This window comes from Lathamus discolor, chromosome 2, assembly GCF_037157495.1.
Source record: "Lathamus discolor isolate bLatDis1 chromosome 2, bLatDis1.hap1, whole genome shotgun sequence".
NCBI classification, from domain to species: domain Eukaryota; kingdom Metazoa; phylum Chordata; class Aves; order Psittaciformes; family Psittacidae; genus Lathamus; species Lathamus discolor.
Genome location: NC_088885.1, coordinates 106,646,208 through 106,665,206, shown reverse-complemented (window position 1 = coordinate 106,665,206; position 18,999 = coordinate 106,646,208). Strand labels below are relative to the sequence as shown.

At 37.8% G+C, this 18,999-nt stretch overlaps 1 protein-coding gene across 1 annotated transcript in view; it reads right to left on the bottom strand.

Moving 5' to 3' along the window:
• Positions 1-18,999, bottom strand: part of PIEZO2 (piezo type mechanosensitive ion channel component 2) — a 297,942-nt gene that overhangs the window by 26,542 nt on the left and 252,401 nt on the right. Inside the window, exons 32-36 of the mRNA XM_065667981.1 lie at positions 16,180-16,283; positions 11,544-11,652; positions 10,512-10,577; positions 6,962-7,128; positions 5,582-5,757 (exon numbers count right to left, since the gene is read on the bottom strand). Coding sequence (XP_065524053.1) covers positions 5,582-5,757; positions 6,962-7,128; positions 10,512-10,577; positions 11,544-11,652; positions 16,180-16,283 — 622 coding nt within the window. The remainder of the gene's footprint in view (positions 1-5,581; positions 5,758-6,961; positions 7,129-10,511; positions 10,578-11,543; positions 11,653-16,179; positions 16,284-18,999) is intronic.

The following is an 18,999-nucleotide window of genomic DNA, read 5'->3' as shown; positions in this document are numbered from 1 at the left end:
CCTTTTTACACAGGTACAAGCCAATTTCTTAAAAGAGCCTTTAAAACTGAATAAGCTCATATTCCACAAATAGAAAAATAGCTGTCAGACATTGGCTAATTCTCTTTCCAAACCAAAGAGCCAAATCGGATATGTTACTTAGCCAGTAGAGGCATGCCAAATATAACCTGCTCTGCATGGGATGTCTTTTATTTTGCTATTTAGTAGTAAGCCCCAATGATTCTTTCCAGAAGATTTAATTTGTTTCAATCACAGCTTAAAAACTATTTCAAAATTGGTAACATGCATATCTTGATAAAAAAAAGATATAGTAACCCCTTATCTCCTTTCACTTATCAAATACAACAGGACACAAGAGACATACACCATACATTGATACATTTATGTGTTATTGAAGAAAAGAAGAACTAGATGAGTTATGAGAAAGAAAGTACATAATTAAATACAAGCTTATAACATAGCAACAGGAAAGAAGCAAATACATTAATGACATATGGTAGGTAGAAGAATTATTTCTCTCATAAAATGCAGGTGTCTATGAAATAAGTTGAGGGACCTGGTGTTTTAACACATGCAGTGACCTGCTTGAGTCTCTCAGATAGAATGAAAAGAAAAAGAACCCCCAAATGCAATATTTACACACTACTTTTCTTCTTTTGAGTCCACCTGTGTTAAACTTGAGCAGCGGCAGCAGGGTATTTGCTCCCTTGGCAAGCATTATGTGTGTCCAGGGTCAGAGAGAATTGGGAAAGAGGTCAGGAGGGAAGTGCAATGTCGCTTTCCATGTTACTTTGGTCTAGCTAGCTTAAAGTGAGGAAAAAAAAATCTGCTGGCATGAAGAGACATTTTACAATTGTTGCCTTAAGGAAAATGGGTAGGAAAACAGCAAAATATGTGAAGAAGCTTACACTCACTGATGGTCTTTTTTGACAGAACGGGATGAGGCTAAAAGCATACTTTGTGAATAGAAGAAAAGCATCACCAAGATACCAAACGTAATGTGGAATACTTTCCTTAAAACCAGTATTAATGGCAGGGCACCTCTATCCTGCCAGTTCATTTGGCCAAGACCCTTTACATGCCACTTCATTACTTCTGTGTGTGTGTAAAGGCATATGAGCATCCTCCAGACAAAACCTGGAGGGCCGTCTGCATGTGCAGGGTTTTGATGAAGCAGCAAATGCTGCTTCTTATAGGAACAGGAGATCCACCCTAGAGGCCTGATTCAGAAGCAGAGAATCGGTCAGAACTCCATGTTACTGACTCCAGGGTGTCATGAGGGAGCAGGTTTCCCTTGCACATACACCTATGGCGTATAGCCAGGCTGTACTATCAGAGAGGGTTTGGTGCTAAAATACAGCGAGATGGCGGCAAGTAGATGATCTGGTTTTGCAAGTAGATGATCTATTTTTTGCTTTCTGTCTGGGTGTTACGATGTTATCCACATATTTTACCTCTCAAGGGCTGAGTTTATTCTTTTCAAGAGCGACACCTCTTACTAAGGTGTTGAAGTATTTTAAATGCAGACATAGTTCAGAGTGAACCTTCCAAGAGCCTTACGCAGAACAGCTGTTAAAATCGAAGGAGCACATGCCTGTTCATATATTTTCACTGAAAGAAACATACACCAGTTTCCTTCCAAAACATGTGAATTCTGACCCGGGTCCCAGAAAAATCAAAGGAAAAAACATCTATTAATCCCACTGAATAAAAAACATTTGCCCACATGAAGTCCCTGCAATAATTTGGCTTAAAGCAGTTTTAAATGAAGGATGAATGAATCATCAGAAGAATTACTGACTGAGCAGCTGCTCTGTATCCTTGAATGTCAGGAGATGTGTATGAGATGACTCCTGTAGTATCGTCTGTATATTCTTTATGTACTTTAGGAACATACTTCCGAACATGGAGGAAATGCGAACACCAATAAAGTGGAGAGATTTACACTTAGCAAACCTGATGTTGACTCAGTCATTGACTATCACATAAATTTAATCCAAGTTTATCTTCCTGAGTGACTTTTCAAATCTGTGTCCTTGGAGACCTTGAAAAGCATTAGCTTCTTGAAATCATCCAAGCACTAGGTATTTTAAATTGACTGTTCATTAAAAGCTCAAGTTCAAGCACTTTCTATAAAGTTGATCAGGTATCCATTAAAAATGGGTATATATATAGCAGAGATGTTTTTATCCCCAGTGAGCGGGAAATTTCTTACTTTATGACTTCCTTTTTGCTGAACAAATTTACCCTTCCCAGAGAGTTTATTTGTTTAAGTGGTGACTTCCAAATTTTCTGGCTTTTTTTTTCTGTTTTGAGTTACTGCCTGCCGTTACCTTTATTAATTATTACACTCCCCACATCTGCAGGCAAAAATCCCAAATAGCTCAAACAATTCACACTCCTAAATCAGACCAAGATATAGTCCCAAACTGGAACTTTCTTTTCATATTTTCTCCTGCCTCCCAGAGCAAACATTACTTCTCAAGTACTCACTATGACAAGCCCTATTCTCACGTCTGGTGAGGGAAGCACAGCTGAAAAGTAGTGTCTGTAAACACCCTGTTTGCTCTTACAGGAGGATCAGGGGATCCCTCCTTCAGCTCCTATAAAAGCCTATACACAGGTAGAGCTGGGAACTGAATATGTTATTGTGATGGGCAAAAACTGATACAAACTGAACTGGATACAAAACCTTGGATATTCTGAAATCTGACTTAGGACCTGTGTCTTGCTGCTATTTCATAATCATAGGCAATCTCTCATAAAGGCAGCCAAGTGGTTTTAGGAAGTTCCCTACCATGTCACTGACATTCACAGGCTGTTTAACCTAATAAGTAGTTCATCAGTCAAATGGAAACAGCAGTGAATGCTCTACCATGCTAGCTCCTGACCCCTTCTGGTGGCGTTCCTTAAAGAGTTTGTTACAGATCAGCACCAGTCTCTTCTTTTGGCCCACCTGAACTTTGCACTGTGCATTTAGGATACATGAGAACATTTATACATAAAGAAAAAAAAGCAACACCCCCCCCCCCAACATTATGAATACCTCATTACACCTCTAGCTACTGTATAGAAAAAAGACTAAGAATAAATGACAGCCCTATTAGAAGAGAAAAATCCCACAAAGGATACTCTGCAGAACAATTTTTAGAGCTTTATCTAGGCTAAGCATGACATCCCTGGATAGGACTTACAAGGATCAGCCCTGAATTTCACAAGAAATTTACAGTTCCTGCAGGTGATCAGAAGGGTTGTTCTCCCTGAAATTTAGTGTTCAGAGCACTGAGCAGATACCTACAGGAATTCCTGTCCTGAGTACTGAGGAATATATATTATTATAACAGAATAGCTCTGTGTACTTCCAGACATGCCCGTCCTACTCATGGACCTAATGTTTACTACAGAATTTTGTGTATGGCAACCAAAGAAGGACAACCAGAATGCTGGTTAGGAACCTCTGCCCTTTCCCAAAGTTTTCCATTGCAATCCCAGATCCATGATCACAGGCATTCTTTAGATTTAATTAGCTGGTTTTGTATCTACTGGAAATCATTACTTTGAAACGTAAAATGCCCCCCTCCCTATAGGCAATTAAAAAAAAATCGTGCCAGAAAATCACATGAAGTTTGAAACACTTCAAAATTCTAAAAAAGCTCATGAGCACTTCTGTAATTCCAGTAAGAGACATGCAAGGCTGCCCCAATAAACAGATGGCGTTATCATTCAATCAGCAGACTCGTTTTTGCTTCCTCTAATTAAAGGTCATTATTATTATAGCAGATGTGCATAATTTGTAAATACTCTCAGTGCAAGAATATCTGATTGTTCATTACCAGAAAGATAATTTGAGATTAGATAAATCAGTCATAATACTGCCTTGCTATTCTTTGTCAATAGGTCCTGTGACGTCTTCTGAGGAAACAGAGATGACAGTAACACATGTAAAAGACTTAACTTTTTCTACTAAAAAGCAGCTCTGCAGAATCATTAAATTTGAATCTAAGTTTAAATAGAGATTTTAAATGTGTAAGTATGCTTAAAGCAGTGTAACAAATGGGCAGTTATTCTGAGAAAAACCCCTGTAAGTGGGGCTTAACATCTCATCGAAGAGGCAGAATTTACATGCGAAAATGACAAGCTGGGTTTGTTGGGTTTTTGTCCTTTTTTTTTGTAATTCATTTTGGAATTGGCTTCCCTTTGCTTCTAGTTAAGGTTCTTGCTAACATGTCTGTATAATAATAATTTCTTCTACCTATAGTAAACAGTGTGACAAACCAAAAACTATTTAATGAAAGCAGGACTGGTATTACTATTCTTTCTTTAGGTGAGACTGAACTTTGTGGAGTTAAATTCTGCCCTGCAGATATCCAAGTGGCTCCAAGTGAGCTGGTAATAGAATTTGGCTATCCATTTTTCTCACGTCATCTGACTCCTGTAAAACTTTGAGACAAAACACAAAGGTGTTGCTTAGCTGGGTAGCTAGCCACCAGAAAGGTTTGCTCAGATTTGCTGTTTTTACTGGCGTGAACCTCTCAAAGGCCACTGCTGCCCGTGAGGAGCAATTTGTGAATATTTTGTTGAGGCACAGTGCTCACAGGCACACTCTTACACTTGCTTTTCAATAACATCAGAAAGGAAGACAAGCCCTCATTATTTTTAGTCAGCTAACATCTAACCATATGTCATTAGTAAAAGCTAAGCATAATTTACTGTACACAAAAGCTACCAAGTTTGCTGGGAGTATCAAACATAACATGATACTGCCACACTTCAGAGAACAGGAGACAGTAGAATGAAAGAGATTATGGAACAGCTTGATTTCCAAAGCCCTCCCTTCTCCCTCTCATGTTGGACAACTTCTGCAGTCACTTAAGAACACCAGGGACATGGTGGGAACAGGCTGTCTCTGTAAGACAAGGAAGTGAATGTTTGTGCCTCTGTGTTCATGGAGCAGCAGGAGCATGCAGTAATTTTGGCAAGCGACTTGATGGCATCCGTCTTCAGAAAGGAATGAGGAAGGTGGTTTTCCTGAGCTAGTATGGGTATTTGATCCACAAACTGTGTAGCTCTGCTGGACTGCAAACACAGCAGTTAGGAAATCAGGCTCTTTAAATGATCTTTGGCTTGTGTATACAAGAGGAGGAATCTGTTCTCTCAAAATCCAGATTCTCTCTCACTGCAAAGCCTTTTTTGATTTGTGGGCAACAGACAACAATTTATTTTACAAAGGCAAAATATTTGCAATGAATGATTGTTCCCCAAACTCCATGCCTGAATTCCTAAACTACTATCCCATGAGCATCCTCAGCAGGCTCTTATTTTCCATTATTTTTTACAACATCAGAACCTCTGTTAGTGACTCCTAATTCTCAGGGAAACAGAAAGCAGTGGAATAGTCATACAGTGGAAAAGGAGCTAAGCCAACAACTGAGTCCAACACTATAAAGGAATAGTAACATTATAGCAGACTTTTCACTTTTAAAATGGCATGGATTGATTAGAAAGTTCATTTAGACGTTATCTAGAATTACATCTATTGCATGATCCCTCTATCTTTCACAAAATAAAATTAAATCAATACCTGGAGATACTATCATGAGAAGCTGCTGAATCTAAACTATCCATTCTTTCAGATGCTTGCAAACCAGAAGCTTGACCAGGATTTTTATCAATTGAATCCAGTCCTGACTCCTTAGAAAGTTTCATCATGTGGTTCTGGTAATACAAATGGATGCTTTCTCGCGTTGGAACATTTCCCTGTGGAAGAGAGTAGAGGTAGAGGAGGGAGGTGTATTCTTCGAGGAACTAATTTCTCCTGTCATTTGGCAAGGAACAGATCAAGGATTATGCAAACAGCTTCATAGTAAATAACCTCCCACTCACAGTTCCTTTTCAGAGTGCAAGTCAGACTCTGACTTAGATTACTATAGCACAGTATTGAGTTTTCAAGCAAAACTGGAGCGATGCAAGCGGTTTCAAGCAATATTTAGCCAACAAAACTCTGCTGGGTGAACTGCAGATCATTCATCAAAAAATGAGATGTGCACTGGGACCGTGACACAACCTGTACTCCAACAGCTTTTGAGATACCTCTTTTACATAGCTTCACTGACTCTAAGAACAATCATACATCCTAGTAGTGGTCAGTTGCAGATACTTTAAACAGGAAAAAAAAAACTAAAACAAGTTATATTCAAAAAATATTTAGTTTTTCATTAGTGTTCCCAGCTAAGAATCTATTATTGAAGTATGGATAGGGTTGGAAATGAAAATACATTAAAAAGACCTTTACTTTTTCTCTATGAATTCAAGATCAAGCAAGTTCATGAAAGGATGGTTTTTCTAACTGTCAGCCCAGATCTGGGCACAGAATCAAGTCTTTCTGACTATTATAATGCAATCAAAATTTGAAGATGTGTCATAAAAATGAAACTCAGAATATTACAGCCTGTTCTTGGGCAGAAATACATCCAACTCATTCCAGTAGCAGTTGCATTGACCTCAGAAGATACAATGAGAAGACTGCTATACTTGAACCATCATTTTTCTGACTTATAATGAACCCTTATGCAAGGACTTTTTCAGATAAAATAATAAAAACCCTCTAAGACACTACCTGTATTTCCTTTACTAATATTACTAGTTACTACTATTTCAACTCTCTATACTGCCCCTAATATAAAATTTTCAAAATCTGAAGTTTTGTCAAAATAAAATATCTCAAGAACAAAATCTGAAGCTCAGGTTTTTCATTAGATTTGTTTGTATATAAGCTGTGTTGCTTCTTATTTATTGTTGTAAAACAGAAAGCAGTAAAAGGGTCCAGACCTATTTTTTTAATGCACATATAAGTGAGATTTTTGTAATTTTTTTCATTAACACAATGATCTGAAAAAACAACTTTTCATTCGTCACTGAGCTGGAAATGGCATTAACAGGCAAAAAAGACCAAAGGCCTTACCTTCTTAATCTCCCTGGTCAGCATACAGCGTTCGATTCTTAGCACAGTGGAGATATCAATGTGTTCTCTTGAGATGGAATTAAGCCAAGCTGTAAAACTGTCTAGTGTTGCCAGGAAAAGGACCCAAGTGAACTTCAAGATATTAAATATCCTTTTGATGATGTTATCTAAGGGAGAGGAAAAGCAAAAGAGAGTTAATGAACTCAAATATCTTTTATTGTATTTCTACTAGGAGTTAGATTAATTTTCCTTTATTATCCAATAATAATAACAATCCAGGCTGCAAGAACCTGACATAATAAGGAATCTCTGAAGGCAGCTGGAAGCCTTTTGCCTATCTATCTAGGCCATTTTCCTGCCTCTATGTCTTATCATCTGGAATCCCTTTTCCACCTTGTAACTCCCTGGTCCTGCAATTGCTACTCATATAAACAGTCCCTAATTTTACAGACACTCTATGCAGAGGTCTGCAAAATGAAACCCAAAGATCTGGACATCTCCTGAGAGCTATTCAACATCCCCAGCTCCTTTGATCTCAACAGCCACTCAGCCAGCATGTTGAGCTGAACCCATCTGTACCTGTCTATTTACTTGTGCACGTTTCTCTCTGCACAATTTGTCTTTTGTGCTTGAGCCTTGCTGAGTTTTAAAGTCCAATCTGCCTAAACAGTCTTTGACTCTCCCCCTAGCTTTCCAACCACCTAAACACACCACTCTGTATTTACTGTTTCCAAAGTCTGTCTTTTTTTAAATAGGCTACACTGTGTCATCAGTGATCTCAGATCAGCTAGCCCAACAAGGACAAATCATATAAATCATTTATCAAACATGACTCTTGCACCATTTTGCCAAAACAATACACATTCCCATGAGTGGGCCTTATGGGTTTATACCGACAATAGTAGCTTTAGTTTGCTCTACTAGCTGTCCCACGTTCTTATTTTAGTAGTTCCCTTAGCATTACCAACTGCATTTCTCAGCCTCAAACCACCACTTTCAGTATATTTTTCTTTTACTCACAAACATGCACACCACACTACAGTTCTTTGTGCACAGTGTTGCACAAATACTAAAAAAATTCTTTCCAACTAGCCAGTTTCAGAGTTAGTTGTCCCTGCTGGGTTGCAAATCCCAGAGCATTTGCTATAGAGATCGATTTCAGAGTAACCAGACTTCAGAAATAACAGAAAACTGTCCCTAATCTACATGCAGGGACAAAATGTTTGAAGCAGATACTAAGGAGCCAACCAACCCATGTGCTAAATCCTAACACTTTCAACAACCTCACTTCTTAGCTGTACCACAAGATGGCATGCAAAACTTTGTGGAGTGCACATTTGCTCATTAGAAAGAATACAAAGGTGAGGCTATAATAAAGCAAAAGATTTCCTATGGAGGAACATGCATGTGTCTCTGGGTGTGCAGGAAGGGTTGCATCCACATACATGTAGAGAGAAACTAAGGAAAAAAACTGTCAGTGGTACATTCCTGTGAAGTGGATGCTGAAAAGGCAGTATGTACCATTTATCTGAGTGATGGCATGGAACTGGTCTGGTCTGGAGCATTTAGCCCCCTTCACTTGGTCATACAATTATTTCAATAATATTTTGCCCTTTTTTGATTTTTTCTAGGTCATTTAGAATTAAATATATTTTATGATTTATCTACTTATTCACCCATATTTCACCATGAAGACCTTGCAGCTAAAGGAAATCTTCTGCAAATTACACATAAGGCTGTTTCTACTTCAAGAACCATTAATTCCCTTCAAATTCCAGACAATATTATGAATAGGTTAAAAGGAAAGTATCACTCATACACAAAAATATACAACACATGAATGTTCTGTCTGTTAACCCACACTCTTCCTCTCTGTTTTGGATGACATGTTTTAGTGTATAGTGTCCCTGCCCATGGCAGGGGGGTTGGAAGTAGATGATCTTAAGATCCTTTCCAACCCTATTTTATGATTCTACAATGTATAATTTCTATTACTGACTTAAGGAGAATCACAGCTTTCACAATATTATGTTTATTATTGACCACCACTGGCATGCCATAGTCTCACTACAGTGTTTCGCCAAGCACTTCCAGTCCAGTCTGAAAGGTCATTTTTCTCTCTGGGATGGAGGTGATGTGGTATACATTTTTAATGGTGCTGTAGCTATTCTGGCAGCCTTGCTGTTCTCAAAACTTTTAAAAATAATCTTTTGGGGATCGATTTCATCTAAACATCTTCAAAAAGGGAAACATTTATTTTTTGAGAACTGTTATTCTAACTCAAAGGGTCAAATACAGAGAAGACTCCTCTCTACCTGAGCGTGCGAGACAGTATTTGATCTAAGGTTAATAATGATACTAATTACCAGCTATTTTTTCCAACCATCTTCATTAACAAATTTTACCTAGGAATGGTCAAAGTATTTCAACAAAATTATAAATCACTCAAACTGACTATTTCCAATATAAATTAATTACAAACCTCCTTCTCTTTCCCTAACTCCTGTGTAGCACCAACAATATTTCCCTAGAAATGTGAGAAATGTGTCTGAGTGATTCACTTCAGTGTTTTGACACAGGTAATTGTGCTGTCACTAAGTAACAAATAAAAAAGCCCCCAGACCCCACCAAAAAAACCCTACAGGAATGCAACTTGTTTATTTGAGACCACTACGCTTGTGAGAAAAAAATTACGTTTCCCACATCCTTGTAACATCTTCCACCCTGCGGCTCTCTTAGGGGTACAATTCTAACTGGAACTGCGGGAACCTATTTTAAATAGAGAAGAAAAATAGCTTTTGAAGAAAAAGTCTCCCTCAAGGTAAGCCACGATGCAGGCTTACTTAAAAGGAGACTCTGTTTTCTTCTTTTACTCCAGTTAGAAACAAAAAGCTAAGCATGGATTTATAATCTATTACACTTCTTTGCAGCAACATTTTTTATATGGGCAAGATCCTGCAAACTGCTGGCATTTCTTCTCTTGTGCGGATCATCCTTACATCTGATTATGAATAAGAATGTGTAAGATTTGGAGAATCTAAGCTTTTAGTGACTGTTGCACCCTGCTGCATGGGTGAGTACCAGACAAAAGCATTATATTAACCTTGCTAAAACACACTGAGAAAACACAAGGTCTTTGTGCTAATAATAACATTTCAATCACTCAAAAAGAATGGAGATTTTCACACAGGGCTGTATGAAATCAGGACTGGAAGCTAAGATTATGTGTAAGTTGTTACATAAGTAAATTATACATCAAGTAATCAAACCTGAGGCTCAGGAACTTCATGTATACATGTATTTATTAAAGTGTGTAGAGAATGAGTACAGTTGCTAATAGTCTAGGCGTGGAAGTTCCTATCCTCAGGACTTGTAAATCTGGCAACTAAAAACCCGAACGTAGTTTGGAAGTCCCCACTACACGTTAGAGTGGATTGCATGGCTTTTATACAAGCCTGGGATCACTGCAACGCTGTCTGTCGTATGTTGCTCATGCCACCAGTCACAACTGCATTGTAACAGCACAGAAACCCTCCTTCTGCCTTCATACCTGGCCCATCAGATTTCTTCTTGACAGGTTCCTCCTCACTATCTTCACAGTCCGCATCAGTACCACCTATTGAAAACAATGAGTGAAACAGTTACACTGCATAAGGGTGGGTGTAAATGCCATTCAAGCTAAAAAATGATACAGTTACTAAGCAGTAGTGATGGGTCCATTACCTATCACTGTAACAGAAAGCATATTTCCATTTCTAAAGGACTCAAGTGAGGGGACAACCCTGTTAGCAAAGGTGTTCCCGGATGACCACCCCTCTTGTAATTTGCAGTGGCAATTCTTACTAGATAGGCTGCTGAGCAAAATAATCTGTTGGTGTAAACCCAGGCAATTTCTGTTACACTGTTTCGTGTGATGTGTATTTACAGGAATAACTGAGGGGCAGACATACCACTCTCCCTCTAACTTCTTCTATCTCGTATCCAGTAACTGCAGCTACAGCTTCAGTGGCAGCAGACACCTTCTCTTGCAAGTACTCTACTTCCGCAAATGTTTTCATACAGCTGATGCTTTCTGCAATGTGTTGAGTCTTACTACCTGGCAAAGTTCTGGGCATGTGTCTTGCAACTCCATGGGAAACACATATATTCCCTTCTTGTCTTCTCCAGTGTCTCACTATGAGGGTGGTGAGACAGCGGAACAGGCTGTCCAGAGAACTTGTTGATGTCCTGTCCCTGGAAGCGTCTAAGGCCAGCTTGGATGGGGCTTTCAGCAACCTGGTCTAGTGGAAGGCAGGGGGGTTGGAACTAGATGATCTTTAAGGCTCCTTTCAACCCAAACCATTCTATGATTCGGTGATTCTCCTTTATCTCCCCCAATGAACATTGTGTAGAACAGAAGAACATAGCTATGGCTGGCCTTGGCTGGTGCAGGGAGAGACAGCCACTCAAAGATAAACTGATTTTTCCAGTTCCTTGTCAGAACTGAGAGCACTTACCCTCTAAATCATAGCTGCCTTTCACTACCAGGAACAACAGGCAGTCTAGTTAACACTATGTTTTTACAATGAAAAAGTCTACCTACCATCCCCAGATCCTTTTCGCCTTCGCTTCTCTTTCCCAAAAGTTTTCTTCTCTTTGCGCCTCTGTCGTAGTGCTGTTTTTGGGTCAGTAATCCAGGCCTGATAAACAAACTGGAAGGAACAAACTCATTTATTTCAAGGTTCTTCATGTTTTGAGAGTAAGCCATAGAATAAGCCACAAGCAGGACTATATAGCTTGAGTAAACACATTCAGATCTGCAGGGGTAAGGAAATATTTTGAATCCCAACTCAAACACCTCTGCTGCAGATCTGCTGAGTTTTTCATTGCTATTTTTGCGAGCATAAAACCAAATGTGCAAACACTTGTGGGGGAACCAAGTTTCATTAGAACCCACAAAAAATCATGCTCTGAACTTTGGGAATTAATACCTTGTTGTCTTTATGGGCTACTTCACCTGAATCTCTCCATTTAATCCTGTATTTCTACTTTATAATTTTACAGGCAAGATGCAGAGTAATGGAAACATTAAGAGAAAGTGCTGCAATTAACTAACTAAAGCATCAAAAGATGTAGTGATAGCTCAGTACAGGTATTTGTGCTTGTACTTTCATACTTTAGGTATTTTTATACTCACCTGCAGATCCCAATGGAACATTTAGATTTGCTATCTATGTACCATACCAAACCTGGCAGTCAGGAATTCCTTAAATTTCATCCTCGTTTTGACAATGGCTCCCTTTGTTGCTTCAGATAAGTCAGTTATGAATCCTTCTGCTACTGGTTTTCCAGTTGTAAAATGAAGACAGTAATACTTACCTATATACCCAGGGTACTTTATGAGGCCAAATCCTACTCATAGCACTCACTCAGATCAACAGTCTGTTGACCTGTATGACTACATGAAGCATAGAGTTGGCCTAAAATATTCATAAATGCTATAGCAATGGATGAAAGAAAAAAAGTAAAAAAAATAAAAATACCCTAAAGTAACCTTTGAACAGTTCTGCTCAAGCTGTGAAGGAAGGTTACAGAAGAAAAGAAGTAACACTCGTATCTTTTTTTCCTATATAACATAAAATGTGAAAAACAGAGACCAAAGTAACTATCTTCTCCACATCTCTTTAGGACAAAAGATGCTCCTTTTATGGTTTTAATTGAAAAATGGTAATCATCTTCAATTGGCACTACATTGTCTTCTATGTCTAAGCAACACAAGCTGGTAACAGAGACAGGGCAGGAAACACACAGATGCAGGCATGAACACAAAATAAAAACACAGTAACAAACCAGGTCTGTTAATTCGCAAGACAAGCATGCAGACAATGACAACACCACACGTGTATCTCAGGGAAGCTGGAACGGTCCCTCATAGGACAGAATGGTAAAATTTCTCTTTGGTTTATTTCTGTGTCTTAAATTTGCATAATACAAATTGCTTTGGAATATTAAAAGAACTTAAAAAAACCTGTCAAACTGACTTTAATTTAAAAGAGAAAAATACTTTTTTGTTTTGTGAATTCTACACCAATGTAGAAGAAATTAGTTTGGTACTGTTCATAAGGAGATCGTCTTCCAAATGTCTCAAGATCTGTACATTTATATGTCTACAGGCAGCACATGATAAAATACGTGGCATCGGATGTACTGGTTTCTCTTTGCTTTGTAATAGGTGCTTTCTAATGAAGGCTATCTGGGGGAATATTAAGTGAACTGGTTATCTGGGTGACAGTTAAGTGAACTAATACTGCATCAACTACTGAAAGTCAGAAATTGTCAACATCTGCTGAAAAACTGTATGCTAGTCACAGGCATAGTGTGAATAATGAAATTAGAGGTAAGAGGCAGACTTGGAAGAGGGTAGAAGATTAGAATGAAGAAAGGGCATTGGATTAATAAATTTAATGTAACTAACTATGCTAAAAAGTGAATATTTTAAGAGGTGGCTGGTGCATACATATGTATTATTTTAGATTTTTACCGCTGGACAAACTTTAAATGCAGCAACTTTTATGCTTTGGGGGTGCTATGCTCAATCTGTAATGCTCACTCCTTACAAATATCATGATACGTATATGGAGTGTAAAATGATGATACACAGTGCTTCAAAGGTAGGAAATGCTAAATGTATTCCAGGAGGACAAGAAAGAAGATGCACAAATCTTTTTTATGATTATAAAGGGCAGAGAAGTAGAGAACTAAAAAGGAGTTTGGAGTAGAATGTGTGTTTTAAAAACCTTTTACCAGCTTTCTGAGATCAATTACCATCATGTCCCCAAGATACATGCAACTTGACGTGATCATTGTGTATGGCAGTATCAGAAGAAAACACGAGTTTGGGTCTGCATTTTCTCTCTGGGGCTGTAGTTAAGAAAAGATAGATCTCTTCTCTTGTGGCTTGGCCACTGTAAAAGTATGAGATGTATTTACTATGAATAAATCTTCAGCTGTCATATTTTTAATCTTTCATATAAGAGGAAAAATGCAGACCAGGACAAAGGTATACACTGCATCAGGAACTATGGGATGGGTCACATACTGAGCATTTGCAAAATCTCAAGTACCTTTGCTGCTTTGATTAAGTACTGAAGAATAGTTTTGGGTAGTTTAATGATAGACTTTGGCAAGGCTAAAATGGCTGAAGCAAATTTCCCAATAGCTCTCTATAAAAAAAGGACAAAGCAATAGCAATTAGTAGGAAACAAGAAAATGTTAATAAAAATATATACTAAATGATCGTATATAGATTATTAAGAATGAATTTACATTTATAGACTCCGATACGATAAAAGATTCTTTGTGATGTTCACAATAAAATTTCAATGAGATGATTCTTAACTGCCTGCATTCTCTAACAAGTAAAATCTCCATGTTAACCCCTGAAGTATTGCACAAAATTTAGACTAAAAGAAAAATCATCACTTAAAAGTAATTATTTGGTGGGATCCACAACAAACAATTCACTTTGCTAGTATTTTTGTTAAGACCATTTACATGGTGATTGAAGGCAAATAAGGTGCAATGATCAAATGATGAACAAGCTTTTCATAAACAAAACTGCCTTTCTGTTCTATGTAACTCTCCTCCTATTTAAAGCCATTCAACATCATCATGTTGCACGTATTGCAGCACTGTCCACTATACAGAATGACTGCCCAGGATTTAGAAATAAAGACCAGATAATCCATCCTCAGCTTAGTAGTTTCAGCCCCAAGATTTAAGAAATAAGGCCAAATGAACAAAACCCCCAAAACCCAGAGTAAATGAAAGAATTTTATTAGCTCCTGATCTCAAGTTTAGAACTCTTCAAAATCTCAGTGCTTGGCACCAGCACCTCTGAACAAAATGTTGTCACCAACTCTTTTAAAAAATCATCAGAAACAAGAATGCAAACTTTCTTCTATACCTTCATGAAAACCAGGAGGAAAAATGACCTAGAAATTCACGAGCCATTTTTATGGTCCAAAGTGAGTTAAATGCAAAAAATATATAATAAAAAATTAGGGTAAGTAGTAGAAAATAAAGCTTACTAATCACATTATTTTTCATCCAGATTTATCTTTTTTTAAGGTCAGGAAAAAGATATTTCCATTTCATTACCATGCAGGCAGTTCATAAACTAAAAGCACAATGTATCAATGGATTACATAAAATATTTCTTCTTGTAATTTAGTAATGTCACCTGAGAAGCTTTGTTTGGAAGCTATTGTAATAATGAATGGAAGCGCATGGATGCTATTTCGTGCTCTTGCTTGGGCTGCGCTTTCAGTAATGCTATGACACAAGCTTGTACATGGATAGGAATAACTCATCTGCAAAAAGCTATCTGTTTGCTTAAGCTTTTGAAGTTACAGACCTGAAAAGGTTCTGTGATACTTCTGAGAATTATTCATTGAGTAAATCTTTAAAGAAGATTAAAGCAACCCTATTTGCATCGCCATTTCACTAACGTCTTTACCCAAGTTCTTACTTTAAGCCAGGCGATTCAATACCTGGTCCTGTCTAATATCAAGACAGTAGGAATACGTAGTAACTCAGGAAACTTCAGCTGTCTTTTTAACATCACAATATCCTCTTACTTCAACATAGTCTGCCACTTAAAAAGCAAACATATTAATTAACACTATCCTGAAAAAGAAAGGAGAGAAAGTGATGTGGTCTAAGTTTATTATTTTAAACATAAAGCGTTTTTTAAACCAAGGATATATTTTTCTGGTCCACTGGGATCAATAATAAAATTATGTTTTTTTTAAAGTATGTATCCTTTTCCATGAAAAATTGCGAATTTTGGGGATCTTTTCTTCATGGAAAGATAAGATCTACTCAAAACCAGAAAACCACTGAAGCCTTGTACAGCGCTGCCAGAGGCAAGTCAGCTACCTCACTTGTCTTTATTGAAACACAGAAAAAAGAAAGCTCAGATACTTAACCTTTGGTTTTGTATTTTTCGTTTCCTCAGGCACAAGTGAATGAAGATATGATTTCACTACAGTTCCTGCAGGAATCTGGCAATGCTTAAAACAGGCAAACTTGCATTTTTAATTGGCAAGAAATTTCATTTCCAATACTTTTCAGGTCTACTTTAGATGTACTGGCTGCTTTAATGTATGTGCCAATGTCTCAAGAAGCCTACATTTTTTTTCCAGATGTCAACTAGAAAGCAAATTACCATAAAGTACCTGAAATGCAGATTTTTTTCGAGGCTCTTCCTCTTCTTTTTTCTCCTCTTCCTCTTCCTCTTCGCTGTCCGTCTCAAACAAATAATAATTTCCACTTCTGACCACTAAGTGAAACAAAATATTTGCTTATTTTCTTGAAAAGTTCTATTCTCACCTGCCCAAAGAGCTATGAACAGCCAGTCAGTCATTTAAAAATTCATAATGAGGAGAGGTGAAAACAGAGAAGAAGCAGGAGATGAAAAGGTGTCAGGCGATTTATTTGATGTTAGTCTGTGATATTTTGGGCATGATGAGAAGTACACAAGAACTAAAGAAAACATCACCAGGAGAAGAAAACATAAGGAAAACTCTTGAAGTGTATGTATCAAGTCACTGGGTTACATTTTTTAGAAAAAAAAATGGCAGTTCAGTCTAAACTAATTTGGAACTGATAGTTACATGAGGGGGTACAAAAAGCCCAGCAGGTAGGTAGTTGAATTTACATGAACAGTACCGCTGGACAAAAAAATACAGAACTTCTCTTTAAAATGCTGAGGTATCCTTTAAACTATGGAACGGGGTGGTATTAGTTAATGCTATCTTCAAACAGTTAAGCTTCGATGAGGTAATGGAAAACCTTGGTTTGTTTAAAACAAATCACTTGGATTCTATTAATGTGATCACAAATGAGTTTCAATTTTTTGCCCATGGATTCAGAAAGGTTCTGAAACCTTCATACAGTGAAGATGCACAGTGAATAACCTAGGCCTTATATCCTTGAACAGAAGCAATGTTTCTATTTCTCAGATGGTAACAGGCCTACATGAATGAACAAGGTAAACAAAAGAAATGAAAAATAAGGTAATGAGCAAGAGAGAAATCAAAATCACAGCATTATTCAGCAGTAAAACTGGTAAATAATTTCCACATTTAAGCTGAAATATTTAAAGGAAGTTACTCTGATGAAATGTCACACAATCTGACTATATGGAGCAATATATATTTATATTGAAAATTATATTTAACCCTCATTATAGGTTTCTGGAAAAGTAACAATTGCTTTAATTCAATCATACCATGAATTCTACACAGGTCGCCTGTGCACAGATGACCACACATAACTACCATAGAAACCTCAGTGTAAGCACACTGTGAAATTTGCCAGAACTCTACTGGGTCATAACTTCAGCATCTAAAACTCCCTCACAGAAGGAATTTTGTGCCTCATGTGTCTAGTTATGACTTTTAACATCAATGAACTCCCTACAGGTGGACAGAGAGATCACTTCAGCAGTTTTAATTGCTAAATGAGATGAAAATAAAGTTTGGAGTTTTCTTGGATCAAGCAAATTAATTATTTGGTGTAGTGCTTTCTAAGAACACCCATTTAAAATGCATTAAAGAAATTAATGTATTTTGAGACCCAGTAATCTACAGTCCTCTTTTATAAAAGAGTATCTTGTAATCAGCAACAGGAATTGTCCACCCAGAAGATCAGCAGGATAAGGTCTGACATCTAGGGGAAACTTCTACTGCAGTGCAGTTTCCTAAAGGCTCAGAGTAGTACCTGGTCATACTTGGAACACCTGAGCTGGCAGAAAACAAACCTACAGTGATCTCCCTCCAGAACTTTTCAAGTGTATCTGAAGGGACGCTGTAATTTAGCAGTTATATCTCTTTTACAGCTGAAGAGGAAGGTATGATTGAATAGCAATAATGCATTCTTGCACACATCAAAATGGAATAAGAAGTGTGTTAGTCACCTACAGGGATTACTAGAGAGACCAAATTTTACTAGTAAGATAATTCATGACCAGACTGGACTTGAGGACCCCTTTCCTACTGCAAAATAGGAGTTTCTCCTGCTAAGAAAGGGCACTTGCAGTCTTTCCTTGCGGGATGAGCTGGAGGAGGCAAAAGGGAAGCCATGCAGGAGAAGTCAGCATATCATCTGCTTGTGCCCAGAGGGAAAGAGCTCCACAGAACAGGTACAAGCACCATCTTTTCCATTACATCAGATGCAACTCTGCATCCAAGGAGAAGCTGAGGTCCTTGAAGCATGTGGCCCCAACTCCTGCTGATCTTTGTGTCCTCTGCAAGTAATCCACAAGCACAAGAGGAGCCATACCTCCCTACAAAGGAGGCTGTGACTGAGTGTCAATGAGGAAACCCTCACTGATGTTTCCTATCTGTTCTACTCAGACCCAAATTTATGACTATGTTTAAATTCCCATGATATAAAATATTGTGTTTCTTTCTGTATAATAAAACTATAACAAGTGGCAGAAAAATAGCAATAAAAATATAAACATCAGAATTGGGATAAAAGCCCAAGCTTGAGCAACTCCAATACATACATATATACAGCCACAGGCACAAACCAATTTACTGAGAAAAACAGCCACATGTAGCAGAATGCTGCATATACAGCACAGTGTTTCAAAAAGGATACATGGGGGATATCAGTCTATTTCCGGTTTGTGTGCCTGTGAACACCTACTGTCATTGCCATGTTTCAGGGAGTGCGGACACAAACCACATGGCAGGCAACCACTGTTTGCAGTATTAGGGTCTGTGATGTTTCCCACAAGGTTTTGCATTATTGCATTAAATAATTTCAAGAATGCTCACTGTTTAAATGCCAAAATGCAAGTTTGTCACCTAAGAACATTAAATAATGAGGGGGAAATAAGTAAAAGCCAAAGTCAATGTCTCTCCTTGAGCAGTTCTTCTTACTACAAAAACAGTGGTGGATAAAAAAGAGACCATATCCCATTCCTTCAAAATCAACACAGCTTGAAATTCTACAGTAAAAACTCCCAAATTATTGCTTTGATCTGT